The 19,340-nt window shown below is 41.1% G+C and overlaps 1 protein-coding gene across 1 annotated transcript in view; it reads left to right on the top strand.

Moving 5' to 3' along the window:
• The first annotated feature begins 16,913 nt into the window (after positions 1 to 16,913).
• The window catches only part of KLHL41 (kelch like family member 41), a 35,278-nt gene continuing 32,851 nt past the window's right edge, over positions 16,914 to 19,340 (top strand). Inside the window, exon 1 of the mRNA XM_073634971.1 lies at positions 16,914 to 18,114. Within this exon, the coding sequence (XP_073491072.1) occupies positions 17,026 to 18,114 (1,089 nt within the window). The 5' untranslated portion in view covers positions 16,914 to 17,025. The remainder of the gene's footprint in view (positions 18,115 to 19,340) is intronic.

Raw genomic sequence — 19,340 nt, 5'->3', positions numbered from 1 at the left:
CATGAAAAAACACTGGGGGGTCCTTAGACAAGATAATGTCTTGGGAAAGATATTACCGGAACAAGCTAAAATTATCTTTAGGGGAGCACCATCCCTACAGGGACATGTAGCACCCAATATCATCAACCCTCCAGTACACCCATCTTTTTTTCACGATTGGGTTTTATCCCAGTAAGAAATGTGTTGTTTGTCGACATAATACGCCGATAAGACGAAAATTAACTGAATTTACCTAAACTGTCACAGTGAAGAGATACACTATCAAACCCTTCTGTACATGCAATTCCAGATATATAGTGTACTTGATTGTTTGCCCATGTGGCAAACAATATGTCGGCCGAACGACCAGAACCTTCACGATACGAGTGAGTGAACACATTAGCCTTATTAAAAGCAGAGACTCAAAACATAGTGTTCCTAGACACTACAAAGAGTTTCATAACAGCAGTCCTGCAGGTTCATTATTTATGATAATTGACAAGTACACTCCCCCATGGAGGGGTGGGGCCATGACCAGAGGTGTTTCTCTTCTTGAAACGTTCTGGATCCATGAATTACGGTCCCTCCACCCATGGGGTATGAACGTGGATCTAGACATTAATGCCTTTATCAATGAATCTTAGGGTTGTATCAGTTGGTGGGATCTGATATATCTACATATGAAAAGAGAGATTTCATACAGGATTTTTTATTCATTTTTTTCATTTTTTATTCATTTTTTCCATTTTTCTATTTTTCTATTTTCTAATTTTTATATTCATATCTATATACACGCCACTATCTAATTTTTTATAATTCTCGTATATTGTGTATGTATATTTGATTGATTTAGATCACCCATTGAGAATCCATCTTGGACCTAAATATTTTTTAGGACCATAAATTATAGGGGGCTTTTTTATATACTTCTATGTATATTCTTGGTCATGCTTTTTTCAGTCCCCAACTGTGTTGCATACAGTGTGGACGGCTATACATATTGTGAATTAGGGAAATATATATATATATGGAAGACGTGATGATGTCACGAAACGCGTAGGGCGGAGCCAGACGACGCGCTGACGTCACCCCCAAACAGTGTTGCTTCCTAAGAGGACGGGTTTGTCCGCGCTCCTGTGGCCAAGGAACCGGACTTTAGGCTATTTATTTCCGCACGTTTGTAAGTGTCCATTCATGTATTTTATTTTAAAATAAACCTTACAGTTTTACACTATGTGAGCTCCCCTTTTGTATTCTATGGTATATCCCCACTATGAGTTCTGCTGGTGTGGTTGGCGCTGTGACGACCTCTAGTGGATGTCGATAGGAGCTCCCATTGTCTGTTTAAAGTTTTTCTGCTAGCCGTGATCCTCTGTGGTGGGGGGTCATGGCCATTTGGTAAGCATTAACCCCTTCCATTTTTCGGTGGTGGATCCTCCTTTGTAGTCACGGAATAAGTACCAATCATCACCTGGACTTTTTCTACACTATCTGTGGGTTATTTGGAGCCATTACCATTTACATTGAACTTTTTATTTTTATGGGACATTTTGGTGGATCACATTCAACTGTTATTTGTTTTCACTTGTGTCTGCACGTATTATTATACTTTGTTTATTTTTTGGTTACATATTTATGATTACACATGCACTAGCGCAACTTCCCCCTTTTTTTTTTTATATATATACACACCTGGAATTATTGATCCAGTGAAATTTATGCACTTATAAATAGTATTTGATTGATCACCATTTGTCAACACACACACAGCATATTTGCTCTATTCATATTAATTTTTAATTATTTTTCACAATTTTTATACATGTTATCACATTATAATTAGTCCTCTAATTGGGGATTTTTTATATTTTTTATATTTCTATACCTTTCTCTTCTACGGTTGTCTTCTTTATCATATTAGAGATTGGGACATTACTTAGTTATTTTATATACACAGCAGTCCTATTTACACATAATGTAGCACCTTTCATATAACAGCACGTCATTTCATGTTGGGGGGCGTGCCGCCAGGCCGGGCCGCCAATGATGACATTGCGCCATGTTTATTACCATACCGAGGCGTGGCACGCATGCAGCATACGGCCGCTCAGCTCGCGCTTTACCCGGGCGGAAGATGACGATGTTTACGTCATCTGAATGGACCATCTTGATCTGCACACTTCCCGTGTGCCATCCGGACGATCCCTTCCTGTTTCATATTATTTTCTTCACTATTCTTCATTTCGTTTATCTATTTAAACACCAGTAACTTTTTCAAATTCCAGAACTATGTGGGAAATTAGTTTATTTAAATATAGTGCATTAACAAGGAAGTGCTGGAACGCATAACATACAATAGAAAGAGGCTTGGAACGCACGCAGGGCCGCCATTTTGACGACACCCGGAAGTGCATGTAAGCAATGGGCACAAGCCGGATTCTCATCAAGGGGGGTCTTGGTACCTTTATAAAGGAGTATGGCAGCAGTGGTAGGGTACCCCAGATGAAGTCTGAGTAGACGAAACACGTCGGGAGACTCCACTGCCTGCCACAATTTTATGATAAGCGCTTTTTAACACAGAGAATGTAAGTGTTTTACTTTTAAATAAATTCATTTTTACAAAACGTTATTACACTATGCGGCCCTTTTTTTATCCTTTATGGGCCACCACGAGATCAAGTTATATGTAGAAGAGCTTTGCTTAGAGTCCTAGACAGAACCTGGATTCCATATCGTTTTGCTGGGAGACCCCACTTCATTGTCTGTTGGCAATACAAGCATTACTGACTCATGGGACATATGTTTTTTATATGAGTCCAACGGTTCCGGTAAGCCTGCATTGCTTCTACGCGGGGGACCCAATATATTTGTGTCACTTTTCAACCAGCTATCCACGTGGTGTACAACACTACCATCTCTATGGGACTTTCATCTGTTTCTAGAATCTTTTTTATGTAATAGATGCCTATCAGAGTTTTTCATAATATTATTTGCGATATATGCAGTTATGTGCGTTTGTTTGGTCTATACATTACTCGCAATTTAAAATCTTTGTACTTTAACTAGCCCTACACTATTTACACCTGAGTCAGTGGAGGAGACCTGGAAGGTAAAGGTACAGAACAATTCTTGCCAGTAGCAGACCGGCTTATATTCTCTTTTGGAACCACAGATTTTTTACAGTGTGAACCATGCACCCAATACTTATAGTCTTTCAGCTTCACTGCAGTAGGAGACACAAGAATGACCTGAAATGGTCCTTTCCACTTAGGGGACAAAGTAGTCCGGGGTGTGTAATTCTTGATATACACCCAATCTCCTGCCTTTAGTCCATGAGTTCCTTCACTTGTGTCCACAGGTTGTCCTGCTTCGGCTCTGGAAAAAGTATCAGAAAACACATTTGCCAATTTGCAAACATATTCTATCATGGAATCTTGACCATTTATTAAAGTCACTGTCTCTGGCTGGACAAGAGATAAATGTAGTCTTTTAGGCGGTCGCCCAAACAATATGTCAAAAGGTGACAGTCCATGTTTCTCTTTAGGGGTAGTCCTAATGGTCGCCAAGGCTTTAGGTAACGCTTCTACCCATGTGCTTTGTCCATTAGCAGTTATTTTGGCCAAATATCTCTTCAAGGTTTGATTGCTGCGTTCCACCAGGCCACTAGCCTGAGGTCTGTAAGGAGTATGCAATTGCTGTTTCATACCCAAAATACTCACTACTTCTGCCATGAGTTTATTATCAAAATGTGTACCGCTATCTGAGGAAATTATTGACCCTATACCAAACCTTGGGATCAATTCCCTCGCCAGACATTTTACCACAGTTCTGGCATCATTTTTGGACGTGGGCCAAGCCTCTGGCCAGTTCAAAAATTGATTAATGCAAACCAAAAAATACTTAAATCGACCACAAGGGGGCATATCCGAGAAGTCAATTTGCACAATTTGAAATGGTTCCTCAGTATGTGGAATATGCCTCATGGGAGTGGGCACTGACTTTCCAATGTTAAGCATTTGACATATAGAACATTCAGTAACCTTTTTAGCAGCATATGCAGAAAAACCTGGAGCCCACCAATCTCTGGCTACCACCCGACACATCCCTCCTGTTGAGACATGGCAAGGCCCATGGCTCAAAGCAAACAAAGAAGGAAACAATGTCGGAGGAGCAACCAGTCTGTGTTTTAGTTTCCATATACCATCTGCTCCACAAACAGCTCCCTTTGTGGTCCAAAAGGATGTATGAGGTGAGCTTGCCTGTAGAGCTGATAAAATATCCAGATCCACTTGAAGATCTGTGAGCAGGAATGTTGGAAGCGCTATAGTTGGCTCATAAGAATGTATAGCATCTTTAGCATACCTATCAGCCAAAGCATTCCCAAGTGATATACTATCATCTGCTCTGGTATGTGCTTTACATTTAATTACTGCAACTTTAAGAGGCAGCTGGATCGCTGCCAATAATCTAACAATTAACTCTTTATGTTGTATAGGAGTTCCTGCTGCTGTCAGATAACCCCTCTCTTGCTAGAGTTGTGCAAAACTATGCATTATGCCTACAGCATAGGTTGAGTCACTATAAATATTTACAATAGACCCTTGTGCTTGGGGTTAATAAATTGCTGGCATAAGGAGCAAATCTAAAGTCTCCCTTTACTTCAAGTATGTTTTACTCCCATTCCTTCAGTAGTTAAAACTATAGTACTCCTATATTTATTACTATACCTCTGTCTAGTAGACTGTAAGAGGAGTATGGCGATATAACAAAAGAACATTTATGACACTGACCTCTCACTCTTACTTATAGATGTTCAGTAACTTTGGCAGTAATTACATCATTACTTACCCCGACCAAAATTACCTGCTGATTCGAAGGTGCAACATTGGCATCACATATATTTAACAAACTCTTTGAATCGCCTTTATCTATTAAACACAGAATAGACAAACCATTAACTGACACATCAATCATTGGTTCTTTTTTTTTTTCCCAAATTCAAGACAGCAAGTTCAGGGAAGGAATGAAATTTTCATTAATCAAATCACCACACTCCACTATCTGCTGAACTCGAGCCCGCACTCTTGGGGCATTTCTAACATACATCTTAGTTCTGCTAGACTAAGCTCATCTTTCCCTTCTACTTTGAACAGCTAAGACCTATAATTGTAGAATATTGAGGTAAAAACTGTCTACAATATCCCACTAATCCAAGGAATGCTCTCAACTGTTTTAGATTTGTGGGCATTCGTTGCTTTGCAATTACCTTTATCCTTTTTGGCTGTCAAATGTTTGATACCTTGGGAGACACAGTGGCCCAGGTATTGTATTTTTAATTTAACCCATTGCACTTTTGCAGCTTCTACTTTTTGTCCTATACTGGCCAGGACATTCATTAAAGAGATAGAATCCTCGGTACAAGCCTGTTCATCAGAGGATGCTAGCAAGAGATCATCCTCATATTGCACTAATATTGATCCCATGAGTGGCTGCTACTCATCTAATTTATCCTTGAGCGCCTGAGAAAAACAACTGTGGGAATCATGATACCCCATTGGCAATCTGGTCCAGGTAAGTTGCTTTTTCTCAAACGTGAAGGCTAGCAACAATTGATCATCTGGATGAACAGGAATGCTAAAGAAGGCTGAGGCAAGATCAATTACAGTAAAGTGAGTTGCTGAAGGAGGTATTGTTGCTAGTATAGTAGAGGGGTTGGGTACCACAGGTACTGATGGTATAATTACCTTGTTGATTGCACGCAAATCATGCACCAATCTTCACCGACGGCTGTCTTCTCCTGCTTTTATAGGTTTGGGAACCGGATAGATAGGAGTGTTAAAAAAAACAAGGAGTAAGAACACCCTCCTGTAGTAACTTCTCTACTACTGGCTTAATACCTTCAACTGATTCAGAAGATAAGGCGTATTGAGGTAGTCTAGGTACTGGCAATGTAGGGTCTCTATTTAACCGCACAGGAGCAACTTTCATAAGGCCAGGAGTGTTTGCTCCTGTTACCCATATGGAGGGGTCAATTTTTTGTTTGGCCTCTTCTGGAATTTCTCCCTCCATATCAGCTACTAATAAAGGCATGAACAACAGATCAGTTGCTTCCTCTTTTAACCTATGTGGTATGCCAATGACAGTTTTACCCAGTGATAAAGCAATGGTTACCCCCATTTTAGAAAGTAAATCTCCTCCTAATAAATTACAGGGGGAATGTGGAGACAATACAAATGAGTGTTCTGTTGAATGCTCTCCCAATGTCACCGGTACAGATTGTGTAACCCTTGCTGAGATTATATTATTACTTACTTCAACCAAAGAAACCCTTTCATTGGAGAGTGGTAAGTTGGGGTCAAAGACATTTAAAAGGGACCGTGAAGCCCCTGTGTCTATGAGACCACAAAATCAATACCGTTTACATTTATTTCAACCATTGGCTCATCAACAGAATCAACTTCAATTACAGCCAAAGCTTGATAAAATGGGTCATCTATATTGTCATCACATCCCACCTTATCCTAGCGCCCCCTACAGTCTCTGGCTATATGCCCACTCAATCCACACTTATAGCAAGTGGGAGAGGCACAAGGCTGCAGGGTTGGGAGTCTTACTCTATTTGGAATGATTTGTTGATATCGGGACTGAATTCTAGGGTTTATGCGTTGTCCCTCATTTTGTCTCCAATTACCACGCTTTTGCCGTGGTGCCCCATAATTAGAGATATATACCACTCCCGAAGGTGGGTAAGGGGGGCCGCCACCGGTACACCCTGAGGTGTTACCTGCACTGTAGATACTGTTACCCCCTTGGGCTCTGGTACTTTTTTCTTAACTTCTGGTAGTTGTATATTCATTATTTTTGTTTTCTCCTTCTTTTCTATCTTGTCTTTCCTTTTTTTTTGTAACACTTCGTAAGCTATTTGAGCAATCTCAACTAACTCAAGGGCGGGTTTCTTTCTCCATCCCAGTGTACGAAGCTTTATTTCTTCCCTAATCTCAGGCAACATTCCACCCACCAATACATTCACATACTTTGGTCGCTTCATATCACTTTCATCATCTGGAATCCAATCAGTATGCTTCTGAATAGCATCTTTGAATCTATTCCAGTAATCTAACACATCCTCATCTTTCTTCTGCACAACACCCATCAATGCTCGCATATCTTGCAAATACGTTCTATACATCCACATACTTTTCTAGCAAAGCACAATAAATCAAGATCCAAATTTCCATATATGTAGCTTGTTGCGTTTTCTCTATCCACATCACATAACTTTTTATACCATTTTACATGATTTTTCAGGGCATCTGGGTCTCCACTCACCATCATTCTGATGATAGGAGCACTTGGTTATAATTTAGCAATACTTAGCCCTGTTGCTTTTGCTATTTTCAATAACTTTTTTTTTCCTTATCATTTGTTAACCCAAATGTGTTCATGACAGGCAAAACATTTTTTTTCAAGCAAATTTCCCATATTTATCACAATTTCTCATTAGTCTCTTCAGAAATGACAATAATTTGGAACTCCAGGACTGAGAGCTCCACCGTTTAACATTATGGCTGTGTACCAGCAGCCCAGTACATAAGTTGAGATATCTCGCTCGTTCTACTCTCAGAAGGACGTCTCCTTCTGAGTGGCAATAGGCTAGTCCCTATCTAGACTCCCTATTCCAGAGAACACACAGCAGGTCATTCACCTCATTTGTGGCTATCAGCTGAAGGCAATATCTATCCACCTTAGGACCACAAACGCTCAAAAAACATACAAAAAAAACATACACAAAAAAAACAACACCACCACCAACTTCTATTCACTCTCTAGAAATTGTGGTACCTGCACCTATACATCCCTTCACAAAATATATATATACATTGTCATTTCTGGAGACAGGGAGAAAAAGGCAAGCGCTTAAAATGATCATTCTTTAGCATGCTTTAAATTATAATAGGTACCTTTAACATTCTCAGTAATCATACAGAGACAAAATGCAGACAAAATCAAATAGGAAACGTGTTACCTTCTGTGGCCGCACTCCCCCAACCGGTCCCTCAACACCGCACAGAAAAGATAGTATTTATCATGAGAAAATAAAAGTTTTCTCACCTGAGGCCTCTTTGCTGCTGTCTGTCCTGGAGAGGGTGGAGAGCCGGTGGTGGAGATGCAGACAAGAAGACACGAATCGGGGGTCACCACATGTTAAGTTGAACCTTGAAATAAAGGACATCAACGCCAGCTGCATTCGTCTCATCCATGTTTACTTCAGAATATACACTGAACAGCGGACCACTCCTCTAAGTCAGGAGTGATGCCGATTATAATGCGGGTACAATATTTATAAGGATTTGTTACATTACATTCTATGAAGGGCAAAAGCCCAAAATTACACGTCACAAGTACGCATTTCACCAAGTATGTCAACACAGTTTCTCGTCAGTTGTTTTGTTTTTTTCTTATTTAGGTCATCTTGACCAAAGTATCGTTAATTTTTAATTAGCGAATTATTTTGACAGAAAGGGAAGAATAATTATTTGGGAAAGGTAAATTTGACTTTTAGACAGGGACTTTCTATGTCAACATCCCATATAACATCCTTTCCGTGTCATATCATTGGCAGAACATTTGATATCAACTGGTCAGCCGCATGTGTTGCAATACCAAAAGAATTCAGAAACATTTTATGAAACATTTTATAGAAAAACAAGTATAAGAATTATCAGAAAAATAAAAGAAATTTGAAGAGGAACTCTGGATACATTAGAAGATATGGTTCATATACTTAATATCTTTACAAAAGTCTATAGCCTGGTCACAGGTTTACAGGTACTTTCAGATTTTCAAATCTAAGCCAGATTTCCACTTTTGTGCTGGCATAATGCGTGGCAATTTTTTTTTTTTAAGCAACACACTGTAATGCATGATCTACAATGCATTGGAGTGCAATTCATTTTGAAATACAGCAGCAGGCAACATACTCATACTGAAGCTTAAAGCATAGCCAAATGGGCCCTATATGATACATCAAAATAGTTTTAACCCATAGGAAACCTGCTACAAGCACTTATAATACCCAAATGGTGTAATGTGTGCCACGTGGGAGATGATCTCAGACCTAACCGGATCTTGAGAATATTACGTGGACTGGAGAGACTGAAGTCATGTGTATTGTTGTAACACTGCAGCTTGTCTTTGAGATCACAGCTACCCAAACACATGGTGAGCTAAACCTGGACGAGTCAAATGAGATCTGTATTCAGCTGTTGTTTTAGCAGCTGACTCGGGTAGCCAGGGTGTCATAGCCCCACGCGGAACTGTCTAGAAAATGGAATGAAAAGGGTAGTTCTAGTAGTTCAACTGTTTTTATATAATGAGACATACAGAAGATTGTAAAGCTCTTGTCTGTCCTTGGGTATTAATTGGATTTTTTTTTAAATGCTTTAATATTGAAAAAAAAAAGTCCTGCATGCCTGGCTTTTCCCCTGAGTTTGATGCAATCAGGACTGTACACAATAGGCAGTTCTAATTAGGTTTGGATTGTTGCAGTCATTCTGGCAGAATACAGATGTGTACAGATTACACATGACAAACCATAAAAAAACAAAAATCTAAAAACCTTTTGTTCAGAAAGTTTGGCTAATAATGTCCAATGGAAATAATGCATGCAGAATGCATAATGGATTTATCCAAATCACTACAAAACACAGAATGTTTTTGAAATAAGCAATAATGGCTGCCTCCATGTACAGTCACAAACTGTACAGGGTTTTTATATACCGTATTGTTCGCTCCATAAGACGCACCTAGGTTTTCGAGGAGGAAAACAAGAAAAAAAATATTCTGAACCAAATGGTGTACTAAAATATTTAATCAAATATAACATAATAATATTTCCAAAGTACCCCCCTTTCCTTAACCCAGGTCAACCATAAAGAGAAAAATTAAAAATAATAAACCTTGATGTACAGATTACAGTGATGAGTTTGCTCTGCAGGGGTTTGGATTCCTCATGTGATGCAGTAAAGTCAGTCCAGCCCAGGCAGCTCACGTACACAGCACAGCAGTGCGGCCGCCAGCACTCGCTCCTTCCACAGTGTGACGTGTGCCGTGCAGCCGGGCCGTGCTCGTTCGCTGAAAGGCTGGCCTGGCACTGCTGCACCGCTGATTCTGACTGTTTCCCTCTTTTGCCACAGTGGAGCCTAGCGGCCGACCAGGTGTTCTAACATGGCGACGGGGGGGGGGTTCGGGCATAGGCCTGGTCAATCTTCACTCCATGAGACGCACAGACATTTCCCCCATTTTTTTGGGTGGGGGTTGCGTCTTTTGGAGCGAAAAATACGGTAATTAATTGATGTCTATTGGATTTATAAAAATACCATTGATATTGTTTTGTTCTTTATAAGTGAAAAAATACTTGTGAGCTGAAAACTTCTGTGCTCTCTACTTCTGCATTATCTGTTACCGCTGTCTTTGTAGATTACAGAACAACATAGGAGAGGGGGAGGTGTTCTGTAGTCCTGTTCTAGAATTACATTTCTGCTCCCCCATACAGTACAGAGATTGAGCATTGACACCCAAGCACAGGATGAGTGTTACTAGCGGGATTACCAGGTGAGACTAATGAGGACAAAAACTGAAATAAGGAAGTGAATGCCGCCACTACATCCAAGGACTGGTAAGCTGTTATATAATATTTTTCTTCTTCGTTTCAAACATACTTCAACAAAAAGTTTTTGAATGAGGATAGATACCATCATTTTAAATATTTTTTTTTTGAGCTTTTAAAAGTTATAAAGTAGGAAGAGAAAGGTGGCAATATAACCACATTTACAAGGTCATATTCATTCCATTGTAAGTACAATATTCATGGAATAAGGTACAGAAAGGTGAAAAAAGTTAACACATAACAGTGTCTAAAAAAAACAAATTCCAGAGTTATAGAATACATAGCTGTGACAGGTACAATCGCCATAACACAAGGAAGCATGAATGGAGGAGACCCTTGAATTCCTCTCCACCGAAAAGTCCAGGAGGTATGGAGACAAAGGACCTCATCTCTTAGATCATAGCAAACAGAAAAGGCTAACTAGCCCTAAATAAATTGGATCTATCCTGGTAGGGTCAAGAAGCATGTGGGATCTGAAAAAGATGACCAGAGAAGTAACCCATGTGCCTTGAACTAATAAATTTGGGCAAAATAAAAAAGAACCAGAGAAAATTAACAAATAAATCAAGGGGATTGCCCCTTAAACACTGAGCTACGTAGAGTAATCATAGGGAGGGTTGCCTCTTGCTGGGAAAGATGATAAGAGATATCATCAGCTGATGAACTGACCAACCTATTGGTGTATTGGTGATGGCATGCCAATCCCCATATGCAAAAAAAGATCGCAGAGAAAATGTCCCTGAAGCAGAAAAGGTAGAGTCTACGAAGGCCTGCCACCAGTTGTCAAAGTGTTTAGAGGAAGTGTAATTCTGAGTCAACAGGTCAATCATTCCCTATAGAGCAGAAGCTGGCCAACAGGTCAAGTCATTCCCCATACAGCAGAAGGTCCCTCCTGACCTCTGTCATAGTAGGTGTTGTTGGGGAGATCAACGTGTTGTAAGATGATTCTCCGGGCCACCAAAAGGCAAATGTGAGTCCACTGTGTAATTTCCTGCTGCCGACTAGAGGGGTGAGCCTCCGAGGTGTAAGAGGATTTTGAATATTCAAACAGGAGGAGATTGGTTACCCTGTAGACATGAGAGAATCTGGTCCCAAAATGTGGAAATGGAGGGACATGTCTACAAGCAATGGTATCAGCATTTTGATATAAAGATGTTGTTTCTGGACATGTTGGATGAACAGCTTTCAACATACATTTTCTCCATTATACATTGAGGGATTCAGGGATTAAAACAAGTTATACTGCCACCTGAAGGAGATTGGGACACTAGCAAACAGAAAAAACGGTAAAATCATAAGCCAGCCCACCTGCAGACCCTCCTCTACCCAGCATGCCTCTGTTTTTTACTAGTGTCCTAGAAGGCTAGTCTTTTTTCCTTGATCTGTGCTGCACTGTTGATATTTTTTCTCTTCAGTGAAGATTCCTTACTTCTGCTTGAATTGGTCTCTATGCAGCACCCTTCCAGATCAGCAAACCCTCAGCTATAGCTTTGAAGGCCATACCCAGACTCCTCTGGAATGGATGCAGATGGCTCGCCTGGAATTTGACCTTTGGGCACTGCATTCTGAATTGTACCTTAGTGTACTATGTTGACTATGGAGTGCTTTCCGAACCCAGCATTCTCTGAAGTGAGTTAAGGGAATTTGACGATGACCCCAATGAGATTGGCAGGCTTCAGCATTGCCTGTCAAACCTCAGGTACACCTTTTAGCTACAGTATTTAGAGGGAAGGATTGCTGCACTTCTTTCTTTCTAATTTGAAAAAAAAAAAAAAAAAAAAAAAACAAGTAGAAAGGCGCAAAGCAGGTATACCTCACATAACAGATCCTAAATAGTCCAATGGCCGGGTAGGTGTATGTAGATGTATATAGATATATATACAAGAGGAAGTCTATCAGGGCTGCCACCAAAAAAAAGACCAGAAGCAAGGTCCAATGGGCTGAGGAAGATAAAACAAGGAAGAGGGGCGCCTCTGAGTATATATCAATAATCATTTATTTACAACAAACAATATCCACTCACATGGAAGACTGTAGTATTGCGTTCCGGTGCATCTCTGAGTAGAGAAGAGGCTGGAGGACCACAAGTCTCAGCAAGTCCGTGCAGTGCTGGTCACACATCAAGTCCTGGCAGGGATGGATGGTGGTGGCAGAACACGGTGGGAGCTCCCTCGGGTCTCCAGATGGCACTTCAGGATAGGTGGTGGGTTAAAATGACATAGACCAACGGTCTGTGGGTTCCAGGGAGGGGATAAGGGGACGCCAAAGCCGATCGCCGGGCGCGCTGCCGTCTGAGGCTCGTACGGCTCCGTGGAGAGAGATGGTGACGGCCGTACAGGGAGCTGCCATAACATCCGCCCCCTATGCTTGAGAAAGGAGTGCCGCTATTCCTGTCATCAATAGCGCGCAGACTCGGAAACGCGTCGCAGAGCTGTGACGTCACGGCCCGGCGCCGCGCTGCGTTTGCTTCCCAGGCCTCGTTCTGGCTCCCTGTACGGCCGTCACCATCTCTCTCCACGGAGCCGTACGAGCCTCAGACGGCAGCGCGCCCGGCGATCGGCTTTGGCGTCCCCTTATCCCCTCCCTGGAACCCACAGACCGTTGGTCTATGTCATTTTAACCCACCACCTATCCTGAAGTGCCATCTGGAGACCCGAGGGAGCTCCCACCGTGTTCTGCCACCACCATCCATCCCTGCCAGGACTTGATGTGTGACCAGCACTGCACGGACTTGCTGAGACTTGTGGTCCTCCAGCCTCTTCTCTACTCAGAGATGCACCGGAACGCAATACTACAGTCTTCCATGTGAGTGGATATTGTTTGTTGTAAATAAATGATTATTGATATATACTCAGAGGCGCCCCTCTTCCTTGTTTTTTCTTTCTAATTTGGCTTGCAGCATACCCCATCCCTGCCTATCCTTGTTTGGGGGGTCTCTTGCTTACCCTTTCCCTCCTCTAGGCTGACTTAAGGGTGGATACTCCTGAGCTCTACCAAACTTGGGGGTCTTTTCCTGTTCTTGTGGTTAACATGCTGTGAGGGCTGCCACAACCATTGTGTTCTTACGAGATTTTTTTTTTCGTCTGTTCAAGCATCTTTTTCTTGATCATGGAAGCTTCCCTTCATTAAATCTAAGGATTCGGAGTGCTAGGTTTGTGTCTTTTCCTTTGGACCTGTTTGTTGTCTTAACTTTCTAAAGGAGGGCCCTTTTCTGATCCTGGTACTAAGCCCAGTGGTTTGTTTTTGTTGACCACAACTCATTGTTGGTCTAGTTTCCTCTAGTTCAGGTGGGATGTCACTCCACCTGTTATTGAGGCCTATGCCCTTTCAGGCAGAAGTTTTCCCTGGATCCTCTGTCCTGGTTTAGAACACCAGGCTGACGCTATTTGTCCTTGGTTGATAGTTTCCCTGTTTTTTTCTGAGGGTTTTCCTCATCTAGCACTGATTCAGACATTGGTTGCAAATAGTTTCCAAAAATTCTTCTTGAGCCCATCAGTGGCTGTTGTCCAACCCTCTGTTGGACTGCTTTTTGCATGTTCTGACTGTTTCTGAATCCTTATGTCCTTCAATGGATGCAAAGAAAAAATATTACAGTAGGTGAAAAAAAAAATCTTGTTATTCCTTTCAGAGCCAGTTCACATCTATGCACATGCAGTGGTGAAGGTTTAGTAAATATGCACTATAATGCCTGTGTGCTGCTATTCATTCCAATGGCTTTGTGTAACGTGCACTACTGTAGAAAGAATAGAACAAGGACATTTTTAACAACTTCTGCACCCTGATAAGTTTCCTTTACGGGGGGGGGGGGGGATGCATACTCTGTCCAGGTTGGTCAGCTTTGCCCATTACCAGGCCCCACTATAGTTAGGGACTTGCACTACTCTGTTAAGTTGACGGTCTGTGTTCCGTGTGCGATTCCCTTGAAGTGCATCTGGCAGCTTTGTTTAGAAACAGCTAAACATAGAAACATTGTCATTGACTATTGCTGCCAGCATATGTGTCATTAATCTCTAGAGAGGATTCATTCGCTCCTTTCAAGATATATGGAAGCATACAAAGATGTGCCAAGCCTTCAGGAAAACCAGAAGAGTATTATTAGTCTGGAACACAGAGCCAAGAACTGTGCCTCTAAAAACCCACATACCCATATGCAACCTGATAAAGGTTATTTTAATGATGATATAGCTTTAGCAAGTAATAGTGATTTTACCTTTCAGCTGTAATTGATGGGAGCATATTTCCACATTCTTCATTAACCATCTAATTTAACGAAATAAAACAGTAACCATTCTACTATCTTGAAATGATTCACCCTGAAATAACATATTTACAGATGCCGCCAGTATCAGAAGCAATAATTTGTGTGTGTGCCAGTGTGAGATTGTAAAAAGTTAAATAACAATTTTCATTGTGCCCAATTCTTCCTTTTTTCATATTTTGAGTATAATGTTCCAACTACACAAGCAAAATAAAGAGTCCACACCCTTACACAGTTCACTAGAACAAGTGTCACCATTGGAAAAATTCCCATTTAGTCCTGTTCTGGTGACAACTGAAAATGTTGCATTTTCCCTTATGTCACTGGGACATAGAAGGATCTCCTCAGTAGAGGGAGAGACAGCTATATAAACACAACGGGGGCTCTTACTCTTACCTGCTGAGGTTGATTTACTAAAACTGGAGAGTGCAAAATCCGGTGCAGCTCTGCATAGTAACCAATCGGCTTCCAGGTTTTATTGTCAAAGCTTAATTGAACAAGCTGAAGTTAGAAGCTGATTGGCTACCATGCACAGCTGCACCAGATTTTGCACTCTGCAGTTTTAGTAAATCTATCCCACTATTTAAAAAAAAAAAAAATGCTTTTTATACACATTAACCACTTGCTGACCGCCTAACATACTTGTACTGCGGCAGGTCAACTCTATTACGCAAAATCACGTACCTGCATGTCATTTTGTGCAATAGCTACTAGGGGCTACACACACACGATCGCACACTGATTGGACAGAGGGGGAGCCAAGCAGCGGGTCCGGTGGACCTGATGTCCGCTGGCCACCCGCGATTGTTCCTGAGAGAGGTAGAACGCCGGTCTGCTTATGTAAACAAGGCAGATCGCCGTTCTGACAGGGAAGAAGATAGAGATCTTGTGTTCCTGCTAAGCAGGAACACAGATCTCTGTTTTCCCCCCAGTCAGAGCACCTCCCCCACACAGTTAGCAAGCACCCCCAAGGCACACATTTAACCCTTTGATCTCCCCTGTTGTTAACCCCTTCCCAGCCAGTGTCATTAGTACAATAACAGTGCATATTTTTAGCACTGATCAATGTAATAATGTCACCGCCATTGCTAGTAAAAAAAAAAAAAAAATGCCATAAAAATATCCCATAGTTTGTAGACGCTATAACTTTTGCGCAAACCAATCAATATACACTTATTGGGATTGTTTTACCAAAAATATGTAGCACAATACATATTGGTCTATATTGATGAAGAAATGTTATTTTTAATTATTTTTTTTATTGGATATGATTTATAGCAGAAAGTAAAAAATATTGTTTTATTTTTTTTCAAAATTGTGGCTGTTTTTTTATGTTTATTTTTTTTATAGCACGAAAAAAAAAAAACCCGCAGAGGTGTTCAAATACCACCAAAAGAAAGCTCTATTTGTGGGGGAAAAAATTACATCAATTTTATTTGGGCACAGCGTCACGCGACGGCGCAATTGTCAGTTAAAGTAACGCAGTGCTGTAGTGCAAAAAATGGCCTGGTCATTAAGGGGGTAAAACCTTCCAGGGCTGAAGTGGTTAACACTCCTATACTGCTTGTTCTCAGCTACTTGTGAAAATCGGACAGTGTATACCTGTCCTAAATCATATGTATTGATTATAACAACGGATCCTCTATAAAACAAAGTTCTATTTTGTTTTTCAAAATAAAAAATACATGTTAAATACATGCCAAAAATTAGCCTTTTAAGTGCTAAGCTTGCTAAGTGAAATTTAGAAACCTGTTTTCATTTTTAGTAGTCTATTTCAAAATTCTAGATATTATTATGATTGCAGTGAAAATATTCCTTGGTGCATTTCACATGTATTCTCTTGTAGTCACTTTCACAAAGATATCCCTTCTAGTGACTAAAACCTACAGTTGTTTCTTTCAGTCTGTGACAGCTGCAGGAGCAATTCCCTTTTCCAAATTGGCCGACCAAATTCCATATTGTGAGAGGCCGTACCTATATTTAGCTGGTGGGCTTAAATTGCACAGAGCCTAAGCTTGCCAGAGTTCACAGATCAGCCCTTTTGCTGCTGGACTTGGGAGCTGACAAGAGCTGTACAGCCTCTCCGCTTTCGTCCTCAATTCTTACTCCATACCAAAAAATGGATCCCACCCAGGACCTGAAAGAAGAACTCAGACTTTATCAATCTACCCTCCTTCAAGATGGGCTGAAAGAACTTCTTGATGAAAATAAATTTGTTGATTGTTTCTTGAAAGCTGGAGACAAGACCCTTCCATGTCACAGGCTCATTCTGGCAGCTTGCAGTCCCTATTTCCGGGAGTTCTTTTTGTCTGAAGAGAGCGAAGAGAAGAAAAAAAATCTGGAGTTAGATAATGTTGACCCAAGTTTCATGGAAGCCATACTTAAATACCTTTATTCTGCCGATATTGACCTTAATGATGGAAACGTCCAGGATATATTTGCACTGGCCAGTCGTTTCCAAATCCCTTCCGTGTTCACAGTGTGTGTCACTTACCTTCAGAGGCGACTGTCACCTACCAATTGTCTGGCTATCTTCAGACTGGGCCTTCTGCTGGACTGCCCAAGACTTGCCATCACTGCACGGGACTATGTCTGTGATCGGTTTAGCCAGATTTGTAATGAAGAAGATTTTCTTCAGTTAGCCCCACATGAACTAATAGCTGTCGTCTCCAGCGATGCCCTAAATGTTGAAAAGGAAGAGGCTGTCTTTGAGGCCGTGATGAAATGGGCCAGGACAGACAAGGAGAACAAAGTGAAGAGTCTTGTGGAGGTCTTTGATTGCATCCGGTTTCGCCTGATGCCCGAAAAATATTTCAAAGATCGGGTAGAAAAGGAAGAGCTCCTCAAGGGGAACGCTGATATACAGAAAAAGATCAAGGATATCAAAGATGCCTATGCTGGCAATTTACCAGAGCCTTCCAAGGAGAAGGCAGATGGTGATGTTGGTGATGAAGATTTACTTCCCGGATATCTGAATGACATTCCTAGGCATGGCATGTTCGTCAAAGATCTGATCATTATGGTCAGTGACACAGCAACAGTAGCTTATGATCCCCAAGAAAATGAGTGCTACTTGGTGGCCTTGTCTGAGCAGATCCCAAGAAATCATTGCAGCATAGTCTCCAAATCTAATGAGATTTATGTGGTTGGTGGACTATATGTGGATGAAGAAAATAAAGATCAACCATTGCAGTCCTACTTCTTTCAGGTATGTAATCACAACTTTTTTTTTTTAATTTTGCATGTAGGCTCTAAAGCAGGATTAAATCCAAAATCCAAAATGTAATGTATTGCAAGGTGTGGTGGCTGCATTCGGTTTTTTTATTTCTTCCTTTTTTTTTCCTGCTTTTTTCACCTTTCTTTACCTGGTGATCCAGCTATTGAAACAGCTCTCCTCTTGTGTATTAGAGTGCCTACACTCTGGATGAAGGAGCACAGGGGCACTTTTGGACAGCAGCATTGTCAGTCTGGGGGGGAGGAGGGAAGTGTTAGAAGTGATAGCAGATTTAGATACACTAACCAGTTGAATCTGAACTCCAGCTAACACTTTATAGGCAGTTAAGGAAATAGTTTTTTTTTCCTTTTGGAATAAAGGTTTTACATACATAAATAAAAGCTGATCAATGTAAGCACCCCTGTCACTAGTAAATCCTGGGTGCTGGCCATTGTATTCTGTCTCCACTCTCCATTTAGCTCCTCTTGCAGTACTTTTTTAAATCATCAATGAATTGACTGCACACAGTAATGTCTCCACCCAAAAACCAACCTTCCTTGACACGTTTCACCACTCCCGGCTTGCTCACAAGGATAGGGGCAGTACCTTGGTTTTTGGGTGGAGACATTATTGTATATGGCAATTCATTGTTTTTTTTTTTAAATACTGCAAGAGGAGCTAACGTGTATTGAAAAACGCAAATTGCACCTGCAATATGCATCAACTTCAACCTGCATAGGTGTGAACCAGGCCTAAAGGAACAGCAGTCCTCTGAAACTTCTGCCATAATATGCAAGTATGCACAGAATACTTGCACCTTGTGGCAGACTTTTGGCCTCCTCCAGTGATGCAAGCTCTGTGCTCCCCTTCGTTGTGCTGTCCGTCTCCACTGCCTTCTTCTCCTGGTCTTCTTCTTGCCCAGTGTCTTCTTTGTTTGGGCTACTAGATGGTTGCTGATGATCGTGTGCATGCAAGCTGGATTTATATCATTCTATCACCAACCTCCATTGTCAACATCTTACAGACACCAGGCATGTACCCTGAACTATGCATATGCTGCAGACAGTGTACACAAAGAAAATATTAGCAGGCAAGTATAGGAGTTATCAGCAAAAGGGGCTTACAAGGTCTCTTCCATTATTATTATTTTTTTTTTAACAAGTTTGGTTCCATATTAAAGTTTATTGGCAGGAATAGCCTTTCTTTTTAGTTGTGGATAG

This window comes from Aquarana catesbeiana, linkage group LG06 (genome assembly GCF_042186555.1).
Source record: "Aquarana catesbeiana isolate 2022-GZ linkage group LG06, ASM4218655v1, whole genome shotgun sequence".
NCBI lineage: Eukaryota > Metazoa > Chordata > Amphibia > Anura > Ranidae > Aquarana > Aquarana catesbeiana.
This window is presented reverse-complemented; position numbering and strand designations above follow the sequence as displayed.